Consider the following 21,191-nt stretch of genomic DNA (forward strand, 5'->3'; position numbering starts at 1 on the left):
CCAATTTGGTTAGCCTAACCCAATGACATAGCTTTTGTCGAAGGAGTACTAGCGTTATAATAATCGGTTTGCGATGAAGGTGCCGCCTTTTAACTTGCTGTGACACAGCCAAGTAATTTCGTAGCTACTTGTATGCAATTACTACAGGTTTAAACCGATGTTTGTCGATGACCGTTCCTTCGCTCTCGGCGCAAAACCGCACGTACCGCCTCCGGATACGTTCTTGTGCGCTTACGGGATCTAAATTCCAACATTACGTCATAGATATGTTCGTCTCATAATGCATTGAAGATTGTGTTCGTATGTTCGTGTGAGCGCAGATAATCAGAAGGCCTTGGTTGTATAGTTTAAAATGGATCAGTTAACTGGCTACATTTACATGGATAGACCTCGTTTTGAGGGACCGATGGTAGCTGTCTGTTAATTACAATATTCGTTATCTAGAAATGTAGGTTATACGAATGGCGGCTAATTTGACACCTGCTCCCGCACGCCCGGAATGCATAGGCGTGTAATTGCGCTGAAGCTTGGAATGTCAGTCATCTCTTTTGCGAAATCCCGTCGGAGGTATCGCATCCCCCTCCCCTCCGCAGCACAATCGCATTGTTGTTTTTCGTGGAGATGCAGACGCGCGAGCAAATAACTCAACTCGCCTTTCCTTTGTGTAAACAGGCAGCTGCGTAAGCAAAACATGTTGCATTGTGTGTGGTGAGTTCAACGGCGTACAAGAAACTTATAATCGAACTGCTTTCCCCCCACTTGATTGGCGCTGGAAAAGTTAATTAAACCCTCGTTATGGATTGCTTTCAAGCGGGCGGTCACAAAAAATTGTGTACAGTTCTGTTTTGTTTGTGCTGTCTGACCGCCATCGAATTATAGCGATAGTGTTCTTTTTTAATATTCTGTGGCCACCTAAAGTCTAATTTTGCGTAGGACGGTCTATTACGACCGGGGTTGCAATGTAAACTAATAGATGAAAACTTATGGTTTTAAGGTACTTTGTATTTTTTGTTTTAGTTTGATGTCAGTGTGCCCGAACGCAGAAAAAACGTAAATGCGTGATTTAGGTAAACTTCGCTATCACAGCTTCTAGCTATCGCGTGGTCAATATATAGATGCACTGATGCAACTGCAGCCGTATATGTTAAAGTTATACATGTTTCTGTAGTAACAGATTAGTGCTTGTGCGCAAACACTGCCAGCCCTTTGCCGAGCCCCATGTAACGACAGAAGCTGGCCAGACCCCGCTAATCCCGACTGGATAGTTTGGTTTATAGATAACGGGTGTTTATAAGATCATCCGTATCACAAGGGATCATCCTTATGTATTGTGCTGTGGGCGCTCGCGGGGTGTTTTTCCCAGTATGGGATTACCACCTTCTACTTTTCGGGTATTGCGACGGCAAGCTCAGGTGTAATGTGATTACATCTCCTCTGCAATTAAGCTAAGGCTGTTACGTCATCACGCGACCGCTGTAGTTCGAGTTTTAAAACGCCGCCCGCCTTTCTGTGCATTGACGGACCTTTGAGATGTAAATGGCACCTTGCGAGTTCTGACAGTTTTAATTATCTCATACCTTTAACCATGGCGCCCGTGAAAGCTTATAGTGGGTTGATAATATCCGCTAATCGCCTACACGGGGGTTTGTTGCTACAGTTGAAACAAGATCTGTAATCGCTTCGTGGGCGACACAATGATGGGAAAGTATGCCGGTGTTACTGATAATTTCCTATTCAAGTGTAGTTTTCCGCTTATGGCTGTGCACGAATGAGACTGAGTTGTTGCGCGATTATCAGGTTTAGGCTCATTAGGAGGACATGTTACATTTGTTTCCCTTTTCTTTATACTATTTTAGACCCGTGGTTGTACAATGTATAACACAACTGCATGTTACTGAGTGGCTCTGCTCAATTGACAAAGAATGCGAAAAAGTGACAAAATCGCATAAGTCCGATTGCACGAGAAATAAATAAATTGTAATAAAACTACAGAGAAATGCATTCGACAGAGACACAAGCTCTTTATTATTGCAGATCTACGGTTTTTGCTAACGCGCATGTGTGTGACTTGCCTAGTTAATAACGAGATTATCTGGTCAGGAATGCGTGTTTTCAGCGTAAATCTCACGTTTTAAAATCGGGAGAAACAGACTTTGCAAATCATCCAGTCGGAAGAAACGAAGGCTGTTAACGTCCTTGTAAATTGCCATTTGGTTTTCTACAGTTAGTAAATTTACCGTTGTAGTATGCTGCTTGATGAGTATAACGCACAACGCAGCGCATTTGTGAAACCAGTTTGATGAGTTGATAGCTTAGTCGTGTCGTTGCTGTAGCAATGACGAAAACTATTCGAAGTGTCAGAATTGCTATTCAAAAAATACCAGTAGTCACGTCTTGGTCATTTGCGCACAGATAAATTCATTTGTTTTACAATTACAGACCAAGTCGGAGAAACCATTAGAAAATCAGTATGGAGTGCTTGGTTGTGACGTAACAATCGTCGCACAAGCACCTGGTTCGAAAGATAACACAGGCGATTGTGACGTCCGTGAGCTGCAAAAAAGAAGCAGTGATTTACGGATTCGTGAAGCTCCGGAACTCGAACCACCGCTGGGAAATAGTAAAAACCAAAAAGCGCCCGATTGGAAACAACATTCGCCGGGGACATCTGCTGGAGACGCTGTTTTTGCAGCAGGTGAGTTATTACACTGGTTGTTATTATTTAAATGCTTTTATACAGGTGGTGGGGTGTACCACAAATAGGTAACATGTGTAAATTTAGGTTGATAAGGATGTGAATTAGAAATTGACGACTTTGGTCAAATTGTTTCGTTATTAGGTTTGTGATGTTTGTTGGTGTTAAAATTTATCGTTGTGTAATCTTCTGTGCAATTGTTTTGCCCAGTAGAGTGTTTGCAAAATAGTATTAATTGTACCTCTACATGTTTGTTGCAATCGATAATTTCCCAACATTTGCAAATTTTATAATTTCCTGATACCCTGCACTCCTGACGATCAGATGTTTGATCCGAAATGCTTCACTACAAGATTTTTTTTTGGTAATATGGTTAAACTGTATTATAAAGTCTTTGGATTGGCTGATAGTGTCTGGGTGGTTTTGAACATCTTGCCATGGTCAGTTCCCTTCGGACTTATAATTGCTGGCTCTGCGTTTCAAGTACTTCTGGCCTGGCCTGATCTAAGGCAACGTGGTTTAGCGACTTATAACCCCAGATAGAAGGGTAGCAGTGAGTTTTGACATGTCGACGCTGTTAGTTTCAACGGCACTATTCTTTACGCACAAAACTGGATTTAAATAAAATATCTTGCAAAAAAAAGCAATTAATGTACTCAACTTTTTTGAACTTATTTTGAAGCCATGTGTGTTATACTTATCAGCCAAGTTAATAAAGGGCAATGTATTTTTACAATCGTGTTTTGGTTCTAGCTTTTAACCTTTCCATAAGAATGCGGATATTGGATACAAATTAGCACCATCAAGCTGTAAAATGGGTTTTCTAGTTTTGATTTATTTTCCTCAACACATTCCAGTGGTGAAACTGCTGAATTGTGTTTGGCCCACTGACCAACCAGCTTAAATTTCATGAAGCTTTAACATATGCGAATTTGTTTGCGAACGCATCGAGCGCGGAACCTCAAAGCTACATGGGCATGGATCTAACAACGTATAGGGTCAATATTTGACATCACGCGACGTCACTTTTGAGCGCTGGACATCGCCTGACTCGTAAACTTTGGTGCGTCATATGTGCGCTCAAATGCAAATAGTTCGCCCACCTATAAAGAAGGATTTTAAAAGAAAGGTCACCTCTGCACTGCCCGGGTGAAAAAACGCCGCGTGGTAATAAATAAACATTTTTGTGCGTCGTGAATTTTTTGGTGTGGAGGTTCTTGAAAAGATAATAGTCCACAAAAATGGGTAGTGTTTATGTTAGACAAAAATATGGCAAAGCTATTTGAAATGTGACCGATGGTCACAACTTAATTCGTGTTCGAAGGAATTTGGTTCCAGTTTTGTTTGTTTATTGCGCTTTTGTGCAAAAATGCTGGAGCGAAAAAATCGCCGAACAGATTTGCTGCCGTTACCGACATATCCAAAACCAACATTTAAAACTGACCTGTGTTTATTATCCGGTAAAAGCAAAAAGCAATGGTTCCGAATTGTCAATTATCAACAACATTATGACTAGGACATTATTGTGCTCAAAAAGAAGGGCAGAAAAAGGGGCAAATAGGAGACATGTACTAGCATTCTCGCTTTCGCGTAAAAAAAATAGCCAAAAAGCTCAGCACCCTCGCTTAAGACAGCATTTACAGTTGACATTTCCTTCGAAAGCCCGTGTAACCGTGATACCTCCCTAACTGTAACCAGTTAACGTGGAAGCGCCTGCGTTTGTTTCATCGCCCGCGGCACGTTGTCTCACTTAGCTGTGGAGTGTATGAAGCAGCAACGTTGACACACTTTCGCCATATCTCGGTATCTCTCATCGCCCATGCCCTTGAATGCACAATCGCGGGTAAACGGTGACATATAGCGACAATTTTGTGGTTTTACGTTTTCTCGAATGTAGATGTATGTCGCTTTCCGCTTTACATGGGTTTACAATGAAACGAACGAAGTAAAATTTTAATTCAACGAGCTTTTAACTCCAAACAATTCAAAAAAAATCTTTATTACAAAGGTTAGTTAAAAAATATGTGCAGAGGAAGCGCAAAATTTATCACATACAGATCCGATTACTGTATTCTGAAGTGCGTTGTGAATAATATAATGTCCCTTCTTTCTGACATTGGCCCGAGTATTGGATAAAAAAAATGTGTTTCTTATATCCTAACCTGTTTGTATCATATTTTTGTGATGATATCTGTTGACGACTTGGAACATAAAACAGTGGGGCAGAATTTCTTTGTTCCTTGGCGATTCCCAACAGCACTAATCGGGCATCGAATTTTCGCGGCCACGGTTGAAAGCTAATAGTAATCCGCAGAAAATAGCAAAATTCCTTCGTTGCGGAAGGTGAGTGTGTCATGCTTCACGCATTGTTGCACTTCGTGCGACGAACACGGTGATATATAAGGATTAAGTACGACGCGTCATGCGTTCCTGGAAATATTTACGACTATTTTTGCAAAGAAATTGTTTATGTGTACCATTAGTGTATTGTCTTCAAGCTTTTACCAGCTGCGCTTCTGGCCTGTCTCTGGAAATTTATTACTTAAGAGTCAATTCTCGAGTATCTACTTTTATCCAAAACATTTAGCTCATATTGCAATATCTGCCCGTTAATGAAATTCTTCGATATTCTTTGATTTTGACATTTTTTTATTTCAAGTCACGTGATTTCACTAAAAACATGCCACCTTTACTTTATGTTTGTCAGGCTTCTTTACGCATTCCTGAACAATCTCGAGAAACGCTCGTGCGTTTGTTTGTTCGACAATCGCCTTCTGTTACGTCACTGCGGTGGAGGTCTTCCAGGCAAGCCAGGTTAAGCAAGATAGACTGCCAAGCCTTAATGATTGTTTTGCAAACGTTATCGAGACGTCATCTAACGCACACACAAACATTGCAGTGTTGGGTAAAAGTTGACGTCCATGCCAAATGATTTATATGACAAATATGCATTCAATCTTATGTGTAATCTCATAAGTTTTCAAGTAAGAAGGACCGCTGGAAAAGCTTATGACGAAATAGTCTTGGTGTAGACTAGAGGAAAAAGTGGGAACTGACGCCATCGTGCGGATGTGTGCAATTTTAAAGTATTTCTGCAAGACATATGCGCCAGCGTTATTGCCTTTTTCACTGGACACTGTGTACTTAAAAAGTGGATAAATAAGTTTTGACAATTAAGTACAAAATGAGCAAATGCATTTTAACCCCAACCTCACCAATATGTAAAAAAAATGGATAAACGACGTATCGTCTTTTGGAGATGGCTGAATCGCGCGATATTGCAAAAATTATACGTGATTATTTTGGTAGCCCTTGTAGCGCAATCGGTCGCGTGCTTTTAAGCCTTAATGCAATCGATTACACGAACGTGTATGTCGAATCGGCTCGTTAGGGCCCCAGATAAGTGGGTGGTCGACAAAAGCTGATACGGCGTCAAAGTCTGCGACAATAACCCCATGATAATCCCAAATCACCTAAAAGAATTTAGTAAGTGCCTTCAAACACTAAAACGTCATAATATGTCACGCAATTGTAAATTAGCAAAATCGTGTTGATAATTTCTTCACCATTTGAGGTGAACTATTTTCTACTCTTAGCATTACAGTCCTATTTAAGAATCGCATGGAAATATGGATTGTTTTACCGTTTGTGTTGATTTTGATTTAACCATACACTGATGTTTTAGTTATTAAAGTACCTCCCGAACGACTTGTGATTTTTGCTGAATTGCTTTCTTATAACAAATATGAGATACTCACACTGTCCGTTTTAGGTGAATTTTAGATCGATTATGTAGATGAATTGTGGATGGTTGTAGATGGATTTAGCTTCGTATCCGAAAATATATAATTAATGATGTATTAATTCGATGGATTTCATTATTTTACACACGCACCTTTTTAACACACTCTATCGTACTTTTTGTGTTTGTTTGTCCCAACTGAGGCGTGTTGAAAGCCTTCAACCCACATAACTTTACGACCGTTGTCAAAGGCAACCGTGCTTTCTTATCAGGGAGTCAAAAAAAACTTATACAATTCGTACATCACTCTTTTCAATCGTCGCAACATTTCACGAGGTTGTCGAGCCAATGAACAGACGTACTTAACCCGAAACAAAACCGGTCTCCCGGTCTGTTCGCGAGCTTGTCTGTCGAACCATTGTTACCGCGGCTTTTGTGGCCATATCGTATTGGAAACAGGCGGCCCTTGGCGCAAAATGACTGCAAACCTTTCCATAACATCTCGCTCTGGTTTAGAGATCCACCCTTTTTGTGTAGAAGAGATGTAGGTCTAGATTTTGGCCAAAGCAACGTCAAAATGGCAAGGTTTCGTTTGATAAACTGTAATGGAGTTAGACCAAAATTCAAAGACTGCATCGCCCTGTAAGTTGTTGAGCAATTTCGAGCAGGTGTAGTGTTTTGCGCCTTAAGGTGCAATCCACATGTGAGGTATAAAACACAAGGCATTGCAACGTGCGAAACCTTGGTCGAAGTTGTGGACTTCAGAGTGCATTTGCAGACACGCCCTCACTCCACTTGACTTTCTACAACAGATATGTTATATGTTTGTTTGGAGGAGCGAACTGAATGTGGTTATCAACACAAACTCAGTATGCGAGTGAGTGTCAGACCTTTAGCGCCCGCGTTTAGTTGACACTGCCATTTCCGTAAGCTCAACCAAGCCGCACTGTCAAGCGCTATTACCACACAACTTGTGTTCACTCCAGTATATGGACGTTGTGTTATTTGTGGCATACTGTTTTAATGCCTTGCTGAGCAACATAAAATTGTTCCAATTGCAGTATAGTGGTGGCCTTGTGATAGCCACTGTTTTATGTATTTTGTCAAACACTGTGACAACCAACCAACCAACATGTCGTCGATACAAGAAGCAAGTGAGTGTTCACCTTTAATCCGCAATCGTTTCTCGGAACTCTGTTTACCGCTGCTAGGATAAAATCACATGAACTGGAAAGCGACGAAACATTATAGGGGCCTTACGGTGATCGCACTGTGTTCTAGCTGATCAATATGTTTGCTGTCAGCTGTTGCCGTCGCCCGATCCAGTTACAAACTCCCTTTCATTCTATTTTTTGCCCAGTGTATTCTGCGAGTGCGCCCGTAGGTGGGGGATTTGTTATCCGACACGTAGCGGAAATCGGCACCGTCAGCAATATGGGTACAGACTGTAAACCAAAAACATCGACATATTAAACTTACGAAACTAGAAGTGTTCCTAATACAAACTTTAATGCAAAATATGTCCTATTTTTAGCATTACCCGCTCCCGCGCAAGAAGCACCCAACGAGAGAAGGACATCGAAGGCATCCGCGTTTTCATTCTTTCGCGGAATTCGCACCTCCTCGTCTTCCAGCAAGGACCCCGAAGCTTCGGGCTCTGCGGTTAAAGAAGACCAAACTGTTGGAAAGAGAAAGTTCTCGAAGCGCTTTCGAAGGCGATCGACAAAGCAGAACAGTTTTTCCGAACCGTCCGAGGCGGTCGCTGACAACCAGCAGGACGTGGTCTCGAACCCTGTGTCAACCACACCTGTCTCCCCGCGATCCGAAAGTGACTCTTCGGAGGCATTTAGCCCTCGCTCGACCTCTAGCGGCGACTCGCAGGCACAAAAGAAATCCGCCAGGGTCGTTCTGCGAGCTCTGGGAAAAAGGATTTTTACTGCCAAGCCCAAAGCGGTCACCGACAGCGACAAAGCAAGCAAAAACGAATCCGATTCCAGTAAAAACTCCAACAACAGCAATAACAACGTCATAAACAGCACCAACGCAACACCTCCTACTTCGGCACGCCCGACGAAGACAGCCAGTCAAATTATGGCAGAGGTGCTTGCCAGGTCACGTGACACTGCCCGCGCGACGTCATCGGCCACAGTGTACTTGCGCCAGAAGGATGTACCCAGTGCCGTGAATGATGTTGATTACGAAGGGAAGAGCGTAGACGAACTACAAAATCTCGTAAGTTACTCCTTGACTTTTAATTCAATCTCTCAAATCGCACTAATTATATGCCTTTTGGTAAAATAATTTAAAAAAATATATAAGGTTGGTTAAGAAGGAAGAGCATAGACGAAACAAATTTTCGAAACCTCTGGTTTTAATTATGTTATGGTTATTACCGGCATTGTAGCTTTGGCATTTTGCTTTCTGGCTAACTTCTACAGATATATATTCACATTAAAACATTTAAAAGATCCGCTTATTGTGTTACTAACTCAACAAAACTCAAGAAATTGCGTAAAAAAGCTGGAAAACTTTACGCTGTACCTTAAGCCGACTTTAAACAACACTCATGCTTGTAACGCTGAAAAATATCGGCGCCAATCCAAACATGGGACCACCAAGCGATTGTATCACCCACGTTTTAGCTCACTTATGGTCAACGAAACGCGGCCGAATTGAGATGGATGATGTTTAGGGTTGGGAACTGGTTGTGTTAAATCTGTTGACTTTGGCTGTGTAAGGTTTGCTTTCGTTAGGTTTAAGTTCGTTTGCGTCGTTTCTTTCTGCGGGTCCAATAACTCCACGATAATCAATTGGTCTTGACAAAACTACACATTTTCTTGCAATTATTCGTCGCACATTCCAAATTACGCGGAATTCGTGCATGATTTATTCTCGTACCCTTTTTACTGTGTGATGTCCCTTTTGGCAAAGCGGTATTTTACTTAACCGTATAATCTTGATGTGAACTCGTACGTTTCGGAATCCAACGACTTAGGTCATTGCTTACGTCGCAAATACTCGTATAAATAGTTCTCTTTCCCATCTGCAGTCGGAAGCTGCGCTACCTTTTACGGCCATTTTCACCTTCATGACGTCACGATGTCCTCCAATGCCCAGGCGGCCGCTTGTCGGGTTCCGAATTGCTTCCGGGTGGCCGTGGGAAAAACGTTTTTTCCCGGTTTCGCTTGATGCATAATCGTATTATTTTCTAGTGAACCAAGACATGTTGCCAGTTGGCAGGAAAATCATGTGATAAATGTTTACTTTGTGATAGCACCTCCCAGAGCGTAATATCAGAACACGTGGGATTGGTGGGACTATACGTGACGTAACAGATGACACAACCACGTGGGTGCAGGTGGCGTGTTTAATCCAGTCACTCAAAACGCAGAGGTAGTCACTGTGGTAGTGTATTCAGTCTGGGATTAATGTATGTAGAAAAACTCGTACAGTAACTGTTTTTAATACAATCAAAACTGTGATCGGTCTCGGGCGAAAGATTATTTTACATGAGGTTAAAGAAGCCAATTTAGAAAATAAGGTGGAATGTGGGTTGATCTTGTCATGTGCTGCTTGTCTCGTCCTCGTAACTTGTAATTTAGTGCTGCGATGATGCGATCCGAAGTATTTGTGGTCTTGTTTGACATTTACGGCAAGTTTGCTTGGATGCGCGAATTACGCGACCGCTTTATTACAGTTTTGAAGTCAAATTCCGCGATGCAAGTTTTGTTTAAATTGCCGAACTATCCATTGTACGTCTCATGTTTTTTCAGTTTTCCTATCCTATTGACACTAATAGCTTTAAAGATCTTAACCGAGGTGCCCGACCCTAGAAACAAGTTATTTGCAAAAAGCATGCGACAGGATAAATGCCACAGATATTATAGCGTTCAGTAAGGCGTTGAAAACCATGGAGTTGACTCGTAAATCGCATGGGACTGACTTTCAACATGGCCATAACTCACGCAGGCGGCTCGACTAAAACCTTCACAGTATCAGAGAGTATCATTTGCGGAGGCCGTTCTTGCTCAGCGAAGCACATTAAAATCAAGTAGCCTTAGGCGTTTCGTGCTCATGGCTGTTTATGGCAAACTCAGGGCTATCCCGCATTAAGATATACTGCATTAGCTGTTCGCCGGATGAAAGTGTTCCATTAATCAGATGGCGATTTAGACTGCCAGTGACCGCGGCCTTATTGTTTACAGCCTAAACAATGAAGCTGGCCACACCATGGCTTATGGGACCGCGGTTTGTTTGTCGAGATTGCTTATCAGATTAAGGCAAAGTTTTAAGCTTTCCAAGCTCTGAAATGCAGCATGGTGTTTTGGCTTTTTGGGCCAAGTTAGAATTTGTACAGAACATAGCTGTGGTTTAAAGGTACATAGCAGTCTTTAGGGTACAAGGCTTTGTGAGTATATAGAACCAATGTAAATTTGATTTGTAACAGTTTTTCTTAAAAATCCATTCAGGTGCGTAGCATTGACTAACATTACGAATATATCCGAGGGCTTTACCTCTGTAGAATATAAAAATTCAAAAAAGCGCAATTGTTTTTCAAAAGTATAAATTTTGAATCCTACTTTTAGTTCATGCTCTTTCGCACGGCGCCTATAATTATTCTGGGTAATTAATTTTGTGACGTAACGCGCATGCAACCCGAATCCTGCGTCACTTTTGGAGTTTCCAAATGCCAATTGCGCGTTTCCTGTAGCGGTAACCTGGCACCATCGTTTGCACATGACGCGCGTTGATCCAATTCAATCATTACTTTTGTAAAACGTGATAGCTTCTGACAATGCAACAATTTCTTGTTTTAATTTATTCGCAGAATATTAATCATGGCCGACCATTGGTAAATACGCTTGTAAATTATAATCGGTTGCATTAGAATGACTATTGAGGTTTGTGTTACCATTACAGCTACCTTGACATCGATTCATATGCCGCCAGTGCTTTCGCGTTAAACCTAATACCAGAAATTCGCAGATTTTACCGATTACACCGAATATGGGTTCGACACACCAAAATGCAACTTCAAACCGTTTTTTAAATACTAGTCGGGAGTTGCGTGACTGGAATGTTTTCCGAAACCTTTTTGAGGTCAGACATGGAACCAAACATAAACAAGCAGGTCGCCGACAATCCTGCAGAGCAGGTCGTTAAAGGCAGTTTAAAGCTACGAATTTCTGGGTCATTTGATCAGGCGACAGCATGTCCTTGACGACTGCACCTTGGCCCAGACGCAAGTTCGTATTTCACCCGTTGTTGTGAAGTGGTTGTATGGAGTCTGGCATGTCATTTATTGGATATCGGCGTCGAAGTGAAAAATGCCCAAGGCTCTCTTTTACAACTTGCTTTTAAACAAAAATGAACAAGTTGTGTCAAAATTTCAGACATACATTGGATTAATTTTCCGTTTGCTGTTTTAAATGCGTCATTATGTGCCAAAGATGCTTTGCTGGTGTAGAACAAACGCACGGAAAAGGTTTACTCAAATTTTTGGGCTATCGAGTAACACAATTTAAAATCGATTTCAGTCACTCAGTTTGAACTTGCGTCTTTTATTTATATAATTTCTGATACGGCTGCGTGGGCTTTTGTATGAGACTCTGACAACAATGACTAAATTACAGTTTCCTCAAAACCGAGCTTTAAAATGATTGAAAACTGGTTGGCTATTTGTAAGCTTGGAATTTTAAAATTGCCGTAAAAGCGCTGTTTTAAAATACTTTTGCGGGTATACCTTTTTGTTCATTCCATCGATCGTCGAATAGCTCCTATAGGGAAAAGTTTAAGTGCATTTATTTGCAATCAATTGTAGCCAATCGCCCGGTGTTTGTTGTTGTGTTTTAAAGCTTCGATTGTTGCGCAACAGTGACCGCTTGTTACGAATGAAGGCAGACGCGGGTTGACTCAATTATGCCGAAACGATGTAGTAATGAATCACGTTGACAAGGCAGCACTGTACTTAAAAGCAGAACTTTTACTTTGAACGAGCAATCTGCAAAGCAACTCTCACAATTAAATTCCGGAAAATCCGCGCTAAAATAAATAAGATGTCTTTCATTCAGTCAACTGAACCGCTTTTAGGTACAAAAAGGCAAGGCAACTGCAAATAATTACTGGCGTCGGTATAGTTAGTGAGCAAATTTGCAGACAACCCGCGAACAACGTGCCGCATATTTGCTTTGATTGCGTCGATTGAACAGCAAATGTTTTGAAATTGAATACAATGCATAACTTGCCTTGTATGCTGATAGCTATGTGCACAGAACTTGCCCCCGATTTTTTTTAAGTTGACGTTGGTTAGTGTAAATGCACTCAAAACCGTATTGTATATTTATGTATTTACATGTTATTTTTACTGTAATGTAACGTGGACTTTACATTCACCCACAGTTGGACGCTTGTAGTGATTTTGAAACCAGAGCAAGAATACGTAAAGCGATCCGCACCTTAAAGAAGAATAAGGAAGATAGTGGTAAGTCAATTTCATATTTTCTTTCCGATAAGATAGTTAAATATAGGCTTGTTTACTGTTGCAAACGCGTGGAAACGAGAAATACTCTTCATTGGGCAACAGATTTGCCATGGATGCTTTGTCTTTCTTGTGCCATATTGCTGTTTTTTATACAAGTGAAGTGGTAGCTGTAAAACAGGAACAACTCCTAAAATTTTTATATTTGACCAAACGTAAACAGCACATCGTTCACTATGCAGAAAAGATACATTCCCGAAACCTATGCACTGAGGCAATCCCCGAAGTCCCAAACACGTCGTTGCGTCTAAATCGAGAGTGTCACGGAAGGGGCGTTATTCATGTCAGGAAACGCGGCATATTTGGTGGTTGCTACCACCATTCACGCGTTGCTTTTGCCATTTCACATTGGTGAAACGCTCAGCTGGAACAGAAACCATTTAGCACGACCGTGTTTGGCATTTGCAGTCTTGCTGTAGTGTTAAAAAGACGCTCATAGTCCGCTGTGCAAAAAGTTTCAAATTGTCAGCTAGTATGTGAAGACCGTGCCGTTTGGAAGTCTTTCAGGACTCTTATTTGTCGGAAAACTCTGATGTAATCTTTAAGTTAATATCTACCACAAGCGCGTGGTTGGAGGTCTGTGTAGCGGGCGACGCTTTGTGGCCAAAGTTAATGATTGCCATCTTTGCCGCCAACGCGGCTTCACCTTTTCTTGATCAACCAATACCTCTCTTCCTCGAGAGGTTTAAACAGGCGCGACCCAAAGCGCGGTGCGCTGTGTTTTGAAGGAGTTTTAATTGGAATTAGACGGCCAGGGAGGAGGATAGGCGCCTGTTTATTTACGATGGACTCTAAAGTAATCATAGGCGAGTCGATCGCTGTGTTTGTCAACGCTTGAGGTGACACGCACCTGCGGAAATCGACTCGTAATCGTTTTTTTGTCTTTAACGGTCGTCGAAGTTGGTTGCGGATTGCAAGGCGAAAAAAAGTTTAGAAAGTTTCCGGTGAGGTTTAACATAGGGGTATATCTATAGCAATGTGTGGTACTTGACAAGTAGCCTTTGAAGGTGGTATTGACGGAAGGTTGGTAATAACAGAAACAGAGCAGTTCTCGAAAGTGACAACCACTTACCGTTCATCTGTAATGAAGTTGTTAAGGCGTGGTAAAGCAAATAGTTTTTATACGTGTAACCATTCCCGACAACGATGACAGAGTTAGTTTTATATTAGTCAAATAAGTCAGGATAGTTTGTAGACTGCAGCTTATTTCACAAAGCGAATAAGTGTTCTCGTAATTCACAGGAGAAAAATTCATTCTAACCAACAGACTAGGTTTCGAATTAATTTCCTTCACTTTCGAATTGAAGATAGTAAAAGTCGATGGTTTTGTTCTTGGGCCCCACGAGTATTGTATTATACCTCATCTGAGCCTTGGGGTTTTATTGGCAAACAGAAGAGATAGCGGCTTGCGCGATCAATTACATAGCGTGTGCGGTGGGGCGTAAAAGCGGCCTGTGCCATGGGTGAGGAACGTGAAATAAGTGACAGTCTTGCACGGTCAGTCACCTGAAGAGCCCACGGCATTCCTCTGTGCTTAGTGTTCAATCTTCAGGCGCACAAGCGCGGTTACTACCCTGACGTGGTGATGCGTTTGTTTACATACGAAACCTTTGTGCGACTCTGCACCAAACGGCCGGAATAGCTGGCGTAATACAGTTGTTTAGAAGTTGGTCTTACTGATGTGGAATGGCTTTTAAAGCGGAAAACAGCAACAGGAAAGTGCGGGGATGCGTGAAATGTTAGGTTTGCTTTGTGAGCTCCCATCAGTTAACACAGGTCACTGTAGAAGACTCTGATACAGTCCAATGCAGAGAGAGGAGACAGAAATTGGTTTCCATTCGTTGAGACGACACGGTCATTGCACCGATGCCGTGAACGGCCAGCAACTTTGACAAGCAGATAGTTTATGCTGAAGGAATTGCAAATACCGTATTAAACGGTGGCTTTTGTGTCAGTCGTTTTTTCATATATCTTGAGCAACAGCAATGTAAGAAGTGTTTAGTAAGTAGCTAAATACTTCTTTATTGATTTTCCTAATGTGCAGTTGGCAGCGGTTTGCGTTGGCGCTGGTCATCAGACAGGATTTCACATAATCGTGTCACGGCGGTTCCAAAGTTGCGGCTGATGGAGCAGACCGAATGACTTATATGGCCAGCCCGTGCACACTTTGTCAAAGTATCGTTGAGGCGCTAAATACGAGCCGTGGACAGACATGACAGAGTATGCGGAAAGTATGCAGATTTTTTTTATAATTCTTCCCTCGATTTCATTTCGATCCAAGCCCGTACTTCGCACGTGGTTAACGAGCACACGTTTGATGACGTCACGTCGTTATAAGATCGCGTCCTGCCCCTTTGCAACGTAACCATAAGATACAGGAAATTAGTCTCACGCACAGCAACATTGCATCCTTCTCAATGACGTTGTCGCTATTTCCTAATATGTACAGCAGTAAAATTGGCCTGTAAAATGTACAGATACGTTACTTTGCTAATTTCGGTGTCGTGTGCATGCTGTCCCACGTGTTCCAGTCAGTTTTGTGACTCGCATGATGCGAGGGTTGGTGACATGACGGCCTCGTTAAGTGTAAATGTGTGGAGTGAGACTGCGGATTGTGTCAGAAGTTGCGTAGGTTGTAGCGCTGCTTGTTTCAGCAAAACGGAAATGTCTCTGTACAACTGTCATGCATACTTCGGTTACCATAAAGCAGTAAAGGTTTATGTAGCTTTGCGCAATAGCAGATTTTGATGAAGTGCTGGCAAAATTGCCTCATCTGCATTGCTTGGTATCATGAAATATTTGTTTTATTCAGGGTTATATGCGTTGTAGATCAAAGGCGCCATATAGTGCCTCTAAAAAGTTGAGGAAGATTTTGTTCATTCCTATCTCTAATTGCAAGGGATGACGTACGTATGCCACGTGCAGCGGATTCCCTTAATTCAGCCGACTTGTTGTTGCACAACGCTTAAAGCTCTTTGCTTGCTTAAAACTACGTGAGCATCACTCAGCATTTGGCAGTCATCTCTACCTAAAAGTGTGTTAACCTATGACATGCTTTAAGCTGTAGAGTGGCAGGTAGTTTAGCATGCTATCTGCCAATCTTGCGGCCCAACGTCAGCAAACGTATCCCCGACTTCCAGGAATTTAGGAAGCCCGTGTTTTAAGGATCACATCTTTTCGCCTCGTCGCCTCATCTAAGTCAGTCGGTTAGGAATTCAAACTTAAAGCGAGCCGTAAATGTCGGGTACAGAGTGTTTATATTCGGTCGCTCTCTGGCTCGTGTTCGTTTTACCCGGGTGCCATTCAAACAAGCTGATTGCCTTTGTAGCACCAATGCGCCACCCACGCGAGTATTTGCCGAAAGCAATCCCGAAGATTACCGCTGTAATGAGTATTATAATTTGCAAGAAAAATGCCGCTAAAGTTTGAAAATGTGAACGTCGTCGTGCATATATTTTCTTTCATAACATAAACGCGTTTTGTGTGTAAACATGCTTTCGTTTTTCTTTCAGCTTCATCTTCGCCCAAGTCATTCATAGGCAAAGGCTCACCTGCTGTGAGTCGAACCACCGTTCAACTTAGTGCCAAGAAGCAAGAAGACAACAGTAAGCCTTGGGAGGCGGAAGCAAAGAAAGGCGGCTTCCGCACCGTCTCATCGGTTAAGTTTACCCCGAATTCAAAACCCCGTGAAACTGAACCCAACTCGGCCCCGTCGCGGCTCGCAATCGACCGCGAAAAAAGTTTGTCAACCCCGATTTCGAGATTGGCGCGGGGAGATAGATCCTCTTCGCTTCGCACTTACCGTCCAACATACAAGGTATCTCAGCCGAACTTTGACAGAGGTGCTTCTCTGAAGCTCTCGCGCCCCAAAGACTTTCTTCAGTCGAGAAAGTCGCCTGGTGACGTCAGACCCATCTTTCACGCCAGAAAAGTTAGCCCGGAGCGCGTGGTCTTAGAATCGGTTGCGTCAGTCGACAACACCCGCCCCGATTCCACGCATAATAGCGTAGAGGCGTCGCCGTCCAAAACCGCCGCCCCAAGTCCTCTAGTTAAGCGATCCGAAAGCACCAAGGAGAACCAACAACTTCCCGTATCTCCTCCTGAGGTCCCATCAATCCCTGTGGTCCAAGGCAACAAACGAAGATCTCTGGGAATATTAGGCCGTGTCTTGTCTGTAAAGATCGACTCCAAAAGCTCTCCACGCAGAGTAAAACCCCAGCAAGAAGAAGAACAAAGTCCGGAGAAAGAATCTTCTCCCAACCTTCCCGCTCTCGAAGAAGAGATTGCTGTAGATAAACCGGTCTCACAGACGACCACAAAAACAATCCTCATTGGCACAAAGACGCCCGAAAAGCCAGTAATCAATTTCGTTCCCGTTTCCGAGAATTTGGAGCCAACTGGTTCTGTTGAGGTAACTTGTTCCTTTTCTGCCCCCAGTCCTGTTGTTGTTGAAACAAAGGAAGAAGAAAAGGAGTCCCCACCTGAAGAAACAACTTCTGTTCAAACTGAACCAGAAAGTGTTGAAATCACAGCCGATACTGAAGCTGACGGACCCTGCAAAGATACCACAGAGTCGGTAGATCTTTTTCGAAACGAAGTACAAGAGATTTTGGGTGTTATTCTCGATCAAGTTTGCGACGAGAAAGCAAAACAGTTGGAACCAACTTTTGAGTTTGAAACCAGTAAAAAGTTTGTCGAACCTAGTTCTGAGATTTTTGTAGAGGAAACAACCTCAGAAAAATCTCTGCAAGAGCAGGTTATTAGAGAGGAAACAGTTGCTGAGGACAATTCACCCACCAACGACAACCATTTAGACACAGCAGTCACAGTCGAGGAAGAGAAATTTCTCGCGTCTGACGATAAAATATCTGAAAACCCTGATAAAGAACAAACCCTGCTTGATTCCCAAGAATCCGAGAAACTCTCAAAGGAAAACCTTAACCTTCCTTTGGATAATCTTGCGTCCTCACAGGAATCTGTCTCACCCCCGATTTCTGACGAAGAATCCGACAAGGAAGAAGACATGGAAGGAAGACTTGCATCCAGGAGTAGGTTTGGTGCCAACGGAGGATCGGTAAAGTCCCGCATTCTGGCAAGGGAAGACAACAATAACTCCCCTGGAAGTCCTGACGTGTCGAAGATACGACGACAAAGACAGGCGACGGACGCCCGAGCGCTTCGCAGTGCCGAAGGTGTCATGAGCAGATTGAACAAGTTCTCCACCGAAAGCACGAAAAGTGAAAACTCGAAACTGAATGGAAGCGTTCGAAGCCGGGCAAACCAGAATGGATCGGTTGGAAAATCCCGCCCACTTGCTCAGGTCAACGGCAGCGTGAAGATGACTGAAGTGAACAACAACGACGTGACAAAGTCACCCACGCTTACCGCCAAGTTTTCAGCTCCCAAATCGAGCGAACGCTCGGGTTCGCCGCTTGAGAAGCTCGAGTCTGCGTCACTTTCAATCATGGACGAGATGCAGTCGCTGAGCAGGGAAACCCCCGTGCGAAGAAGTCGCCGAAGCCGGCTTGCATCCAATGAGACGACAGTAACGACCCTTCAAAGCAAGACAGTGGTAAAAGGTGATGACGGAGCCACGAAGGTCGAGATTACATTTCAGTCGCAGGAAGTAACGTCCGAAACCGTAGTGGCCGAGCTCCCTCTTGTGGACGAAAAATACATCGATGCAGCACCGCTAGAGGTCCCGTCGGAGTCTGCATCTTCTTCTCATAGTCAGTGTTCGTCTACGAGTTTTGATGAGGTTCAAGTTGTTGTTGTGATGGATGAAGCAAAGGAAGATGCGAACGCTACAACCCCGGAAACAGACGAAAATGAAGAGGTATAAAGCGTGTTTACTAAAAAGAATTAAAAACCGTTTTTGCTGCAAAACGGAATCATATTTTACCATACCTTTGTTTAAGTAAGATACCAAAGCAATAATTAATTTCGGTATGCGGCACATAGACAAAAATCTCCTTTGGCCATCGCAAGATATATCCAATCCGCGGTCTCTTTTTGTTTTCTACATAGAAATTCATAGCTTTTCCCAAACGTCTTTTAGCCCTTGTATGGTCACCGCTTACGCCAAACCTAAGAACAATTTTGGGAATGCCATGGCATTTTTAGAACCTAACCGGTCGTTAAATTTGTTCATTTTATGTCGAATTCCGACCAATTCTCTTTGCCGCGTTCTGATTTTGATAAATTAGTTTAGCTGTTAACTCTAGCGAAGACATCATAGACCTGCACGCATGGGTTCGTATGCGGGTTCTGGAGTTCAATCTCCGTATTAGGGTTGAATGGGTTGTTGTGTTCTCACGCCACCACCGCATTTGCACGTGAAATGGCAGCGGACGCGCATTGGAATAATAGCATTGCTTTCCAGATATTTGAAGAGACTCTACCGAAAGAATCTACGGATGCGCTAACTCCAACGGAAATTGGTAAGTTGTTCAACTCTGTTTATTTGGTTAATCTTGCAAAATCGCAATTGATTGACAAGGGGTTTGTTTTTATGTTAATTTGGTCGTGAAACCAAACAACTTAGGTTTTTGCGTTTCGGCTGCTTTTAATCATAATCTAAATCCAGGTCTTTTGCGCCCATAATTTTGACCGTCGAATTTACTTTGAAACATTCATCATATTTTTGCAAAATTGAATTTGGGTTAAAACCAGGGTCTCGCGTCAGGATGGCTGTTTTGTCTGTTAGCAACATTCCATTGTGTATTTCATGGCGCTTAACCTTGGAATTTATTAACTTAACCACTGCACAGTTATAAGCTTGGGGTTCGTGGTTTACGCTTTAACAGCAGGGTTGCTAGTAACGCGCCCCTAAGGAGATTTGTTCAAGTGGAAAACACTGTCCGCTCCACTGCTTTATGTTAATTGGCATGTTGCAACACAAGTACACATTTACCAGTCCAGTATGTTGCGTATTTTGTGTAAGTTAAATGCTGTTTAGCGTAAAAACACTACTGTTATCAGTAAATGTCGACAGGTGCTTTGGGTTTACTGTTTGTTCGATTGTTCGCAATTGTGCTTTGTTGCGTAACAATCGAGCAATGAGTTAGTAGTAAACAAAGTGGTTGGGGCCACACAAAAAGCGATCTAAGACCGCCTGGAATTTTCCCTTCACAACCCAGGGAGGATTGTCAAATGATCCAATGTCCAATGAATCGAAATGAAACGGTAGCAACTAATCGCGTAACACGATAGTTGTGTTTGTCAGCAAGCTCTTTGGCAAACTTGTAACGGACTATCAGGAATTTCTGAAATACACGACAGAGTGTGTCCTTTAGCCCCAGTCTCGCTTTCAGTAGCCAGCCCTATAGTCCCACCAAGGCAAAATTGGTGTTATAAGCTGTTTTGATGTGTGGATCTTTTTAGGGCGGGGAGTTATATGCTAAGTGAGAGTATAGTCGGTGGATTTGTCCGATCTTTTTCGCTGGTAACACCCATGATAATGACAGGTTATTAAACAAGGTGTGAACTCAGGTTAAAGCAGGCTATTGTGCCAGATCATTAAAATTAGATCAAACAACCTTACAGCATAATTAGCGAACAGATAGTTAATTTACACACAAGGCACATGTAAATGTAAGCGGACTGCGCCTTGTCACGTGTCAACGTAGCATGCATTTCTTAGTATGACTGCAGCTGTAAAACTTTAGAAAATTGTTGATCAATCTTTAAGTCTACTTTGATTAATTTGTGATACAAAAAAGAAGTACTTTGCAAAAGAACCATAATATTCACTGAGAGTTGCAGCTCTCAAATAAGTACTTCGATCTCTGTTGTTAGTGGTAAGTTAAGGTAACCGTCTTTTCTTAAAAGCGAGTTTTGTGTCTTACGCAATTTAACACAGCATTCAGACATTGGACTCCCGTGTAATTTATTCCACAACATGTTTTCTTTGCCGAGTTGGTGTGGGGGAGTTTGTTTAGTGTCTCAAGTTACAATATCAAAATGGAAACATCGTCACGCGACGATTCAATCACTGAACGTTACAATGTCTTCTCGATTCGCAATAGTGTCATCCGCGTACTGTAAAAGCCAAATTTGGCGCGACAATCTTTACCCAGGGTTAAAGTGTCAATATTTTCCCACGGAGTTGGGAATAACCGCTCGTCCAATCAGCGTCACCCACATACGTCACGCAGCGCCGCGACCGCAATCAATCTCTTGTGGCTATTTTCGAACCCGCTTTGCGTTTTAATTCC

At 42.6% G+C, this 21,191-nt stretch overlaps 1 protein-coding gene across 4 annotated transcripts in view; it reads left to right on the forward strand.

Moving 5' to 3' along the window:
* The window catches only part of LOC145888442 (uncharacterized), a 35,075-nt gene that overhangs the window by 3,927 nt on the left and 9,957 nt on the right, over nt 1-21,191 (forward strand). For 3 of the 4 annotated variants that reach the window (XR_014399436.1, XM_082979189.1, XM_082979188.1), the window contains exons 5-9: nt 2,440-2,695; nt 7,972-8,669; nt 12,837-12,918; nt 16,488-18,811; nt 19,358-19,415. Coding sequence is in view for 3 of the 4 variants with exons in the window: in XM_082979189.1 (XP_082835315.1) it covers nt 2,440-2,695; nt 7,972-8,669; nt 12,837-12,918; nt 16,488-18,811; nt 19,358-19,415 (3,418 nt within the window). In the remaining variant the exon portion in view is untranslated. Of the gene's footprint in view, nt 1-2,439; nt 2,696-7,496; nt 7,592-7,971; nt 8,670-12,836; nt 12,919-16,487; nt 18,812-19,357; nt 19,416-21,191 lie in introns of those variants that run through there. The other variant, XM_082979190.1, reaches the window with a different exon arrangement.

Source organism: Ascidia mentula, chromosome 2 (assembly GCF_947561715.1).
Source record: "Ascidia mentula chromosome 2, kaAscMent1.1, whole genome shotgun sequence".
Taxonomy (NCBI): domain Eukaryota; kingdom Metazoa; phylum Chordata; class Ascidiacea; order Phlebobranchia; family Ascidiidae; genus Ascidia; species Ascidia mentula.